General features: G+C 37.7%; 1 protein-coding gene across 1 annotated transcript in view; it reads left to right on the top strand.

The window, feature by feature from the left end:
* PIGK (phosphatidylinositol glycan anchor biosynthesis class K) overlaps window positions 1-12,463 on the top strand; it is a 68,302-nt gene that overhangs the window by 9,796 nt on the left and 46,043 nt on the right. The window contains exons 8-9 of the mRNA XM_056355917.1: window positions 299-409; window positions 5,159-5,331. Of these exons, the coding sequence (XP_056211892.1) occupies window positions 299-409; window positions 5,159-5,331 (284 nt within the window). The remainder of the gene's footprint in view (window positions 1-298; window positions 410-5,158; window positions 5,332-12,463) is intronic.

Here is a 12,463-nt window from a genome sequence, read left to right as displayed (position 1 = left end):
CAGCCCTGTTTTTCAAGCCCTAAAAAGCCCAGGGCAGCCCACAAATCTGTACTGGAGTGGTAAGAAGGAGGAGTTCCTTCTGGCAAACATAATTACCAGGATATAGTCTAGAAAAATGAAGATACTGAATTATTCAGCTTGTCAACAGTATGTTTCTTCATGGCTGGTTATTTTCTTTGCATAGTTTGCCTAAGAACAAAACCCCATTATGCTTAAGTTTTGTAACGTTCTATTCCCTTTCCTAAATACTGAGTTCTGTCCTGCAAATGCCCAATAACTGCTGTGTGTTGTTTTTAAGCATCAACCTGATCTTGGGATTGGAGTTCATCTTATGGACAGATACACATTCTATGTGCTAGAGTTCTTGGAAGAAATTCATCCAGCCAGTCAGACAAATATGAATGACCTAGTAAGTAGAATACTCAGCATTCATGAATATGCTAATGACTTAACAGTTTGAAAACTAATTTATTTTGTCTGTAGGGTTCTCCAAATGCTTTTTGTTCTCCTGCGGTTTCTTTTGGAAGCAGCTTTGGGGGGAAGGGTCTTTTTGCCATTATTAAATTTGTCATAGTGTAACGCTTCAAGGATTGTCCTCAGTGTGAAAGTGGTTTGCTGGCTACAGAAAAAATTAATCAAAATTAGCCAGATTTTTTTTTAATTCATTGAAAAATGGATAAAGTACTCATTAAACGTTGCATTTCAATAGAATGAAATATTTGTATGTGAAAAATTATAGGAAGTTTCTAAAATCAGCTTCATGGATAACAGCTGCTTTGCAGATATGGAAAGGCAGCTATTGATACTGTGTTGCAAAGGTGATTAAACAGTTAAAATTCTAGCTATGCACTCGCAAATGCCTGCAGAGAGTAATTTCTCTGTATATCTGCATAGATTGCAGAGCAAGATATGTCCGAATCCATCAGTGTTTGGTGTTAATTATATCTTAGGTAAATATTAATTGTAGCTTTCAGGTATGAGACAGGAGAAAAAACCCCACAAACCAACCGTATAACCTATGACAAAATTTATGAAAATGCCTCTGTAACTGTTAGATGTATACACTGGTGACATGACATTAAAAATAACCATATTTTATTTACTCTGTTAACCCTTTATACCTGTCCCAGTACTAGTTTCATTGTAGTAATACATTATGCTTTGGTGCCTTGTAGCTGTAAATCCTGACATGCTGTGTCAGTGGTCTAAGAGCCACCACTTACAAAACACATTGTCTTTGATTCATTTCTGTAAAAGGAGCAGCTGCTCAAAAGTTTTATGCCACCCTCTGTCTACAGAGGATGGTGTTAGCCTGGCTGCTAGATGTGTAGTAGCATTCCCTCTTAACAGCCCACACTTGACAGATTTTATGTTGATACAGAATTGATTCAGTGACTAAGATTCAAGATTCTTCTGCTACCATGAGAATGAAATTCTGTCCTTTAATACCTTCTGATCATGGGATACAGATAACTTTAAAACAGCACTTAAGAGCTCTATTCTGTACATCAGAAAATGAATACATGTTTAAAAAGAAGTCATAAAAAATAAACAGTAGTTTCTACTGTATAAGACACCATCTGGGAAGTGGTATAACTGGTCTAGCCAGCTAGATCCTAATCCAATTGTTGTGGAAAGTGTAGAAAACTTGTTAGCTGGCTAGGTGCTTTACCTTTTGAGCTCTTTGGAGAAGGTATCTAAACACTCCTTTGCGTTTTTTTTTTTTTGCTTATGTGCCAAATACTCAGGAGGATCCGTGGGAAGTTCTCATACTGGTAAATTCCTTACATCATATAAGTCATTTTGTTGTGCATCCATCTGCTTATTGTTGCTCTGGGAAGGGAATGGACTCAAATATATCATGATTTGTGATGGTCACGTACTGACTCATAATATGCACATACTTCAGCAAATGTGACCACTTGATCTTGAGTTGGTGCTTTTCAGGGCCTCATCTAAGAGTTCCAAAATGATGTATGGTTAGTCCATGGTAAGGTTATAAGCCCATTTATTTGCCAACAGTTACAGGGGATACTTTGGCACTGGAAAGGCACTGTTTTGTGCTGGTTTAAGAACAAAGACCTACTGCTTGTCCAAGTCCAATATTTGTAAAATTAATGCTTTCCAAACTCAAGATAACATATTAAGTGGCTCACTAACTAGCTTTAAAATTATTAGGTAATCTTTGGGTTTCTTTTTTAATTTATCTTCTGATGCGTCAGATGTCTGCTCTTTTGGAAGTACTCTGTATTTTTTACACTGCTTCTATCCCATCACCTCTGTACTATTCTCCAATCACTCTTAAAACAGCTTCTTTTCACATGCACCTAAGATTTGGATATTGCATTCCTGCAAAGAATGAGACATCTTTTTTTCATAATCCACTCCACCTACTCCCCAAGTGCTCCATCTGTGTTGCTAAGGGATAGCATAAAGCTGTGCAAATGTCTGACTTCCAGTCTGATCACAATTCCAAAAAAGTAAAGACTAAATTGAAACGTTGAATTGAATTTGAACTTTTTAAATAAGATTCAAATAGATTTCTAAATGAGATATCATTTGTCATAAAATAGCTAAAAATGTTATTACAAAAGTTGAAAAAAGTTCCCATTTTGGGGAACTGTTTACCTTTATTTAAATAGTATATTATTGTAAACAAATTTTGAAAAATCAGCACATGAACAAATGTGTTTCATTTAGCCAGCATTTGCCTTTTTTTGCCAAAAGACCTCAGGTATTGGTGTTAGTGTGCTGTGGTGTTATTGCTTTGTAGTCCTTCCTTTCTTACACTGGTACTGGATAGGTAGATTTTTAATACTGAGGTCTTCTAAGTGCCATTGCGCACTTCTGTCCAAGATTCATGGTAACATCTTATGGTAGTAAATTGTTGTGGGACAGGTTAGAAATAACTGGGTGCAGTATCAATTTCCCACTTCTAGTGCTGATGCAGTTGTTTTGGGACATTCGTGCTCTCCTGGAAGCTTGGAAGAGACTTAACTGTATAACTGCAGCATAGGTTTATGTACCAAATAGCAGGATTAAAATAAATACTTAGCTATTACAGCTTACTTCAGAGAGTTAGTTTTTATGTTTGTGCCCTTAGTTGGAGTAGAGTTGAAGAAAATTGATTGCATTTTGGTGAAACTGAAACTTAAGCACTGACAAGTGGCTTTGTATGGGAAGCATGATGCTGATGAGTCTAATTCGTTTTCACTTCACAGGGAGGATAACAGAAAGATTTGTTATGCCCCTATCATTTCTTTAGCAGCTGTGTGATACTCTTGCCAACAAGGAAGTTGGGAATCATTAAAAAGAGCTCCGTGGTTCTGTGTGCTTGTGTGCTTCAGTTAAGGTAAAGGTGAAAGTGAGCTGAACCAGCAGCTTAATGCTATATGCTTAGACAAAAAAGACAAACATGAAAGGGAAACTGTAATGGAGCAGAAGGGAGGAACGGGGAGATAGAGTCTGTCCTCTAAGAAGAAAAGCCAGGGAAACTTTTTGAATGTAGGGTTCTGTTGTCCTAAGAGAAGGAGCCACACAACCCATGCATTTCATGTCAAGACGGAGCACAGAATTTCTGCTTGGAAGTGTGGACTGAAACTTGCAGATTTTGTTAGTCGTAATCTGGGATAATTGAGGTTGCATCTGCTTGGAGCTAGTTAGGACCAAACCACAGGTCCTAAGAATGCAGCCTTCTAAGAGCTGACCCATGATGTGATTAGGTATATGAGCTCTAGATCCAGTGACTGATGGATCTGCTTGTGAAAATCACTTGGACAATTTAAGATTAAGGAAGATAAGCACCCATGTGGAGAGCTTCCTTCGTAGTCTTATGTATTAATCTGTTCTGTTAAATGTTCTATGTTGCTGCAATATACCCGGACTTGCGTAACCTACGCTGTTACGAAGTGGTCTGTGGCTGCCTGTGAGACAGTTGAATGAACAGCAACATTTGCTTACGGAACTGTCCCGAGCACTGTAGAGCTAGCTGCACTATGTTGCAGGGTTGTGTGTCTAGCTGCTGTGTTTAGTAGGGTTGAGTATTGGGTTCTGAAGTGCCTTCTAATGATCAAGACATGAACTCACTTTTCAGGCTCATCAAGGAGGCTAGAGAGGATGAGGCCTTGGGCTGCATTTCGTGGCACTTTAAGCTATGTAGCATTATTAATAAAAATACAGACAAATTATTATTTATTATATTACATTGTGTCATACAAGATCCCTTGAAATAAGGAATCTCTTCATATGGGAAGTTAATTAGAGACTTCTGTGGCAAGTGTGGTAGGACTTGTGCAAAATAGCATTGTGTCCAAAATGCATTGGTTTTGCCTTGAGTATCTGCTGGTTACAGGACAATATTGTTATTTAATAGGCATGCTGTCTTGTCAGATACTTTAAATGCTACAACGAATTTGTCACTGTTACATTGTCTTATTCTCTGCAAATGTACCTTTATACAGAATTGAGTCAGTTGAAAACAGTTTGTTAGTATTGTTGCAGGCATTGCAGTGTATGCTGGACATAGGGGATCCGATATGTACACAAAATACATGGATAAAATAAATAATACAGTATATAGCTAATTTTTAGGTTTTACAGGATGTCTCTGTGAACTTAATGTACATAAAACACCTTTGATATTTGAAGATCCTAATTCTGCATTGATTTGCAGGCTATAAACTGGAAATAAGGCTAAGATGTTTTTCTTTTTGATCAAAATGTTAGTTCTTGCGTTCTTGTGAAGCCTTTAATATTACCTGTTTATCAAGGCTTGTTTAATCTTTAATGCCTCCCTTTGGTAAATACGAAGAATTTATACCCACTTCTGCTTTTTGGAAGGTTATAGCAGCATTGCTGCATCTATATTCAGAAATACATTTGTGCATTTAATCAGATGTAACTGATGGTTGGTTTTCACAGAAGCATTTCTGAACTCAAATGGCATAATTGTGAAATAAAGGTTTTCTGAAAAGCATAATTAAGATGTTTATGCCTTTTAATGTTTTGTTCAATCATTTGTTTCAGCTGTGGAGCTTGTACTGAATTTAATGCAAGTTCTGCGTGGTATTTAGTTTTATAGTGATTTCATTCTGGAAGGTGTATGTAGGGACTGTTGATGGATGTGGGACAGGATATGATTATCCATCTTGGTTTCTAGTTTCAGGTCTGTCCAAAAAGTTTGTGCGTTTCCACGCCTGGGCACCGAACTGATCTGTTTCAGCGAGACCCTCAAAATGTTCTGATAACAGACTTCTTTGGCAGTGTGAGGAAGGTGGAAATTACGACAGAGACAATTTCTTTGGACCGTGACTTAGCTGGTTTTGAAAGCAAGTAAGTAGTCATTATTTAGACTTGATTTGTATAGCTCTGTGCCACAGAAACAAAATAGTCCATAACTGTCAAGGAAAGAAGAAATCTGATTTCCTGTAATTTTTTACAGAGAATCAGGGAGTTAGTTAGCAGGGACCTGCTACTGTGTTTGAAGTTGGGGTTTGTCAGCTGAAAACTTTGTTTAAATATGCTCACCCCTTTATTCAGGCTTGTAAACAAATGCTGCTAAAGACCAAGGTGTGGATGTCAACAACAACAAAAAAATTAGTCTAAAATTTACTTTCTTACTTAACATTTCTTCTTCAATGTGCAGAAACATTTTGTTACTGTAAATTCCTGCTTGTAATAGTTTACTCCCTCAGATAAGCTTAGAGTATAAGCCATCAGTTAGTTGTTTCATAACAACTAGCCTTTTAATAAATGCTTTGTTTCTGTTCTGTGAATTCTCTGGCTTTTGCCATTTAACTGTCCGGAGAATTTCTGTTGCTGAGATGCAGCGATTCATTTGAGTAAAATTGCTGGTGCAGGTTCATCAATAGAAGTTGTAACAGTTTCCATTACTTTGTGGTTGAAGAAAGAATTACAAACTTCTTTATATTTTTGGTATTCTGTTGCCACCTATTGGGAACATGTAAAGGAAGATGTGCTTGTTCTGTAGAATTTATTTGTCATTGTACTTCCATTTCTGTTGCATCTTTTATGTTTCGTGATACTGTCCTCTGGCGGGGGGATGGAAGATTGAAATAGTCTGCTATACCAGGGATGAAATATTTTTCAATCCATACATTTATTTAAATTATTGTCTACCTTGTTTCCTGTTGCTAAAACCAAAGAACAAGTTAGTGGATAGCAGTTTTATTAATTTTAAAAATAACAGTAACTCTGGTTCTCATAATTATCCTACATGGTTTAGTGTATTTCATGTATTTTATTTTCATACTGTATTTTTATCTGCATCGTGCACGTTAGTACTAACCATATATAGCTTAAGCTAATTTTGTGAATCCTTAGTTTAGAACAGTATTTAGTGACACTAAATGTGTTTTTTCTCTGAAGAATAAAAAAAGCCTTTGGCAAATAACAGATGTTTTACCAGTCAAAAACTATGATGAAAACTGACCTATGTGGGATTTAATTTGTGGATGATAAAAAGGAGAACTGGACTTCGGATGACTTCACTGTTCTGAAACAGGAAATGACCGGTTGGGATTTTTAGCTTTTATTTTTGAGTTACTTTGGTGTCAATCCGATATATGAAGGTTTTTTAGATATCTGACACCCTACTGAATTTGACACATGGAAGCAGTGTTGAGAAACGGGCATTCGTGCACAGAGAGGAGTATTATCCTGGTGAAATGTTCTGATATTTAATGAAAGCTGCATTGCATTATAACGGCAATTCCCGTTAAGTCTGTGAAATTGGAAGGGATGGGAACATGCTGGTTTAATAGCTAAATCCAATTCTTCTTTAGCTTGAGAGAGTTTGAGAATGTGTATGCCTAGGAACAGAAGGACACAGCAGCAGCTTATGGAGCACTGCCTCGTGTCTGTAAACATGTGTGATCGTTTTCAAATGGTCTTGTGTAAAAAGAGTAAGTTACTCATTGCACTATATTCAGATACAATTTTCCAACAAAGTACTTCATTTCTCAGTTCTTTGTTAGCACTTTGGAAGAGTTTATAGAGAATGTGTTCTTAATGGAGAAGAAGTATGGACTTTGTAAGAGTGCTGGAAAATTGTAGCATAGCAGTATGGATAGTGACGTGGAGTGCTTAATAAATTCCTTAAACAGAATTCTGAAGTCAGTACCTCTTGCTATGACAGATCTGTTTCACTACAACAAATTTAAGGATTATAGCTTGAAGCAAATTTATTAATTAAAAATGTTAACGATTTTTAAAAATGCAGTTTTGGAGGGTCTGCTCTGCAAGAACTCGTTACTCTGATTTTATTTAAAGAATATTATAAATGTTACACACGTCTTTTCTGAGGGTGTTAAGAAGTCAGAACACTTCACAAATTATGTGGTTTTTGAATAGATACTACCCAAATTGTTCCATATTAATGTAAGAATGACCCTTGAATGAAAGCATGTAAGTGCGTATTGTTAACCTGCTCAGTTAAACCATTCTGTGCCTTTTGGCAGTGTGACGGCCGTTGACACCCCAGATTGCACTCCATGTAAAACTGCTAGGGAAGATGGGCTAGCACAGCCTGGTTTATTTTTTTTGGCATCATTGGGAGAGATCTAAACCAAGCTGCTTATTTGTGACTAATTTGTCAGGATTTTTAATAATTTCTATTTTTGTTCATGCCTAATACTGTTTTAAAAGCCTTTGTGAAGAGGAAAAAACTCATGTAGAATTGTACTTGTGCCTCCTAAGGGCTCGCAAGAAGTGTTTACCAGGAAGTATCTGATAGATCACAAGTATATACCACTGATACAAATTTTGATGTATGATATTGGTCACTGAGTGTGGAGATCTTTTTTTATTCTGACAAAATCTGTGCAGAATCTTAAGTCTTTTCCTTTTTTTCTGTATTATCTTCCAGTTACTTTCTTTTCCTAAAAGCTAATACGCAGAGGTTTTATTGGTTTAATATTTGATATGGTCTCTTGGCTTCATTCCTTTATCAATCATTTTTTCTTTGTTTTATTCTTCCTTCAGTGTTGACTTGATCCCTTTTTTTCCCCCCTTTTACATACTGGTGGCAGTAGAATGCTTCAGAATCATGTTACGGAGCATAACCAGAAAATGAAATACAGACCTCAACTCTTGCGATGCAGTCTTAAGTAGCCCACATTAGATCTGATTTGTTTGTTTTAAAGTTACAGGTGTCATATGTGCAGATAGGGGCATTAAAAAACAGATTAACGAGGCAATAAGCCACCGAATACACAGATAATGGGTAAAGAAGATGCTATCATATGAGATGTGAACAAATGTTGGGATCTGAACATGTATTGGGATAGTACTGCTGCTGGCAGACTGTTAAAGTTTTCATCTAACCCACTGCTGTGACTTTGCCAAATCTTTTCAATAGAAGTTTGTTCTTTTGTTACACAATTGCTTAGCAATTACTTTATAATATGGATCCACTCCCAAGCTCAGCATGAGCTGTAGCTGTGCCACCAGATCAGAACTGGCAGTTTCACGTTGAGCACAAGCCATGCTTGATGAGTGAGGCCTTTGAAGTTACCTTTGGCTTGGGCTGAGACTCCTGCAAACAACAACTACTAATTAACCAAAAGAAAAGGTTTTCTTTCTATCCACATAGTGGTAGGTGAATAATTGTGAGTAAAAGGCTTAAAAAATAAAAAGAATCTTCTGCTGTTTCCTGTCTTCATAGCAGTTTCAATCTAAGCTATATTCACTTCAGAGGGCTCATTCTGAAGCTACTGCAGCTGTGACTGGCTTTGTAGCTGCCAATTTTAGCAGAAAATCTGACAGTCTAGGGGTTCTGGGGCATCACCTGATTATATTTTGTCTAAATCCCAGTGCAACAGCAAAAAGTACAGATTCAGGAGTAGAAGAAATCGTGCATCTTTGGAGAAGGAGCCTTGCACATCTAACAAATGAGGAGTGTGTCTCTTAAAGTTGGATTCTAACTCTACAGCCAGTTGGAACACTCTCTCCTTTTCAGCTCCTTTCATGAGAGAAAGATGTGTGTCAGCAGAAAGGGTTGGTAAAAATGGAGATGAATATTTCTCTTGAGGGTAGTAAGAAGTGAATTAAAGACAATGTCATATAAAACCATCCTAGTTTCATTGCTTTTGAGAGTTGGGCTTCATATTTCGTACTTCTGTTAAGAATTGTAGTACTACTGGCAGTGACCGTTTTCCTAAAAATAAATAAATTGGCCACTTGTGTTAGGAAGGATGTTTGTGTAACAGTGTAATTGTAATTGATTCGTTATGTTAATAGCTAATATTCTCTCAATCTTTCTGTGTTAGTGTCTCTTTTCCATCTCTTTCCTGTCCTTTCTTCTTTTCCACCAGTTATTTTCAGTTTGATGTACTTAATAAGTAAAGCTGCTGTTGTGTGTTCCTGAATCCATGGGGATCGAGTTTGTGAATCAATAGGTAACTTTTGGCTAGTAGATGCTGTTCAGCACAGTGGGCTTTTCTTAAAATAAAAAGGCTGGGTTTGTTGCAAGACCACCGTTCATTTCTTGACCAAATGCCTCTAGCTTTGTAATTGTTGTAAGTTTTATAAATAATTTTTAGGGCCACTTCTGAAAGCTCTTGTTCTCCAAGAAATTCCCAGTTGTCGTTTGCATCCCTGTTTGCTGTTACGTCAGCGGTAAATTCACATTGGCTTCACACACACACACACGCTTTGTATTTTACACCTATTCTTTATGCGCAGACTGTGACAGATGACGGTTGCTGGGTTCTGGTGGCAGCACCTGCGCTGCCTTGCGGAAAGCGGCTTCGGCTGCCGGTGCGGCACCGCGGGGCCGGGCGGGCGCCGGGGGGGGAGGCTGCGGCGCTGCCCCGCGGCGCTTCCCGGCCGCCGCCGGCAGGTGGCAGCATCGGCACGGGCGAGCGCCGCCGCCGGCTCGGGGCTGTCGGGGGGGGAGTGCGGAGGGGGGCTTGGCCGTGGGGGGTCCTGGGGCTCCCCGCCCGTGACCGGTTTGAACTTGCTTCGGATGGGGATGGAAAGGAGGAGCTCAACTTTTCTTGTTTGGTATAAATTTGAGGGGATAATGTGAGATTTTTATTTTTTTCCCCACTTTTCCCACTTGACAGCATCCTTGTGGAGATGTAACGTGTAGAAATAGAAAAAGTACTTACAAATTAGCATGCCTCTACTAATCTGCATTGAATTATCAGTGGGATTATGAAGCCATTAATTCCAGGTAGCATTGTTTTTCCAGAAACATCTTCAGATGGATTTCATCATTCATTTATTATTTTTCTTTAGTAAACATAGTAATGTTACACATATAGTGTGTTTTCCTCTTTTTTTTTTTTTTTTTTGTCTTACCGTTAAAACAATGAATTTCTAAATGTGGATTGGATTTTTTGAGTGTATTTTAATAGTCTACAAGAAATTAAAAAAGATGGGTGAACTAATACTTGCTGTTAAATGTTACTGCTATATTTCTTCAAGTGTTTTGTAAATATATTTGGCTTTTCTTTGCTTGCCTAAAGCTAGATCAATATATACATATGCTGTAATACCTGTTAGTGTAGAAGAACTTTTCAAAGCAATGCAAGTAAAATTAAAATGAAGGCTATAGTAGGGAAAAAAATATATAGGGGAGTACAAGTTCACTAACATAATATCAGTATAAAATAGACAAGGATGATTGACAGCATCAAAAGAAACTGCAGGTACAAATTGTGTTGGGAAGCCTTTAAATACACTAAAGTGTTACGGTTAGTAATCCTAGTCCCTGTTTAACAAGATATTTTAAAAAGCAGCTTTGAACAAGATATTGTTTGTTCACTGGAAAGGTTTTTTTTGACCATACTTTTTGCCAGATTTTGATTTTTTTTTGGGAAAAAAAACCCTCAAAAAATCCCACCAACCCCATAAAACACATCCCCCCCCCCCCCCCCCCCCCAAATAAACAACAACCCACCAAACTGAAAAAACAAAACCCCAATGAGTTTTGTTGCAAAACTGTGGCTCTTGTGTCAGGTTTTCTTTGGTCTTGGCGGTTTATTTTTTCCCCCTTCTTCCTCCACTTGCAGTGAAGTTTTGTGTGACATCCTGCATTTCTTCTACTAGTTCTATGAGAAACCTTCAACTATTAGTACCATGTTGTGCTTCTATTATTTCACATTGTTTTCAGTAGAACAGTACTTTGCTGAATCTGTGTATAGTTATTCCTATGTATAACTTTAATAGGCATTGATACCAAAAGAAATCCCTTGGTCTGTAGAGGCGTTGTGAAGCACATGCAAGTCAGTGGCGGTATTTTTATCAACTTCAGCTTTGAATCAAGTCCAAAAGCCGCATGTTCTTCGTAAATGACTTGCATATGCCAATTGACTTGTGCACTTCATAGTGGTAGGTAATGGACAGGTAATGTCTAAAACTGTTGCATGGCAGATTTAGAACGAGGTCTTAAGTAAATCTTGTAGATTTTAATGTCATCTAGATAGCTGAGAATTTAAGGAAATCATAGGATGATCAATCTAGGTTTTTTATCTCATTTTCCTTTAACCACTACTTTTTATACCTTTCCTATGTAGCACTCTCATTTTGCCTTGTTTCTTCTTCACCCCTTTTCCCTTGTGTGATCTTTACATGCTGTTTTTGCAGTTGAATGGGCTGCTCTGTAATTCTAGGCTTCTGAAGTGCTCGTTAGTCTTTCTAGTGCTCTTTATATGGAGGTCCTGGCTTGATCTTGCTTTGCTGTCCAGGTACTAAATACAAGTTAATGTCTGTTCTTAGAGGTACTTCTGTAGTTGTGTACTGTATGTTACTGCTCAAGAAGACCATGCAGACAGCTGTAGTATTTGTCATAAGTCTGACCAGGAAATATTTTAATGTAATTTTAGTATGTTTTCAGCACTTAGAGATAGTAATAGAATTGTATTGAAATTATCATGCTATTATTTACTTCCTGTAGAGAACTACTGGAACTGCTGTTGATGTTAGGATACACTTTCTGTGTGATTAAGAAGAAAATTTCTAGGAGGTAGAAAAACTGGTGGTGAAGAGCAAACAGGCAGCTTGAAGTAGTGATTATGGGACTGTTAGGTCTTTGAAATTTAGTGGCCAAGCACACATTAGCATTCCTTATGTGCCAGAAAATAATGTGGGCACACTAAGTATCTGGGACTCAAGCAACATTAACGTGTGGGGTTTTTTTTTTTAATATGGTATTAAGGCATATGCAAATGCTCTTAAGTCTTGCCCTGTTTTGATACCATAGGAAAGCTTACACTTGTTTTTGAGTACCTGAGGGATTACCTTATGGATGGTCAGAGTTTTCTGCCACTGAAGATTCATGTCTGGTGCAAAGCTGTGGGGGAGAAAGGGGTGTTCTGCCCTCACAACGCATTTATATAACTGATGGCTAAAAGACCGTAACATGATCTCTGTCTGCATTTCACAGCCCTTCCAATAGGAGAGACTTGAGAAATTCTCAAGTCTGGTGTTTGGTGGACCA

Source organism: Falco biarmicus, chromosome 11, assembly GCF_023638135.1.
Source record: "Falco biarmicus isolate bFalBia1 chromosome 11, bFalBia1.pri, whole genome shotgun sequence".
NCBI classification, from domain to species: Eukaryota; Metazoa; Chordata; class Aves; order Falconiformes; family Falconidae; genus Falco; species Falco biarmicus.
This window is presented reverse-complemented; position numbering and strand designations above follow the sequence as displayed.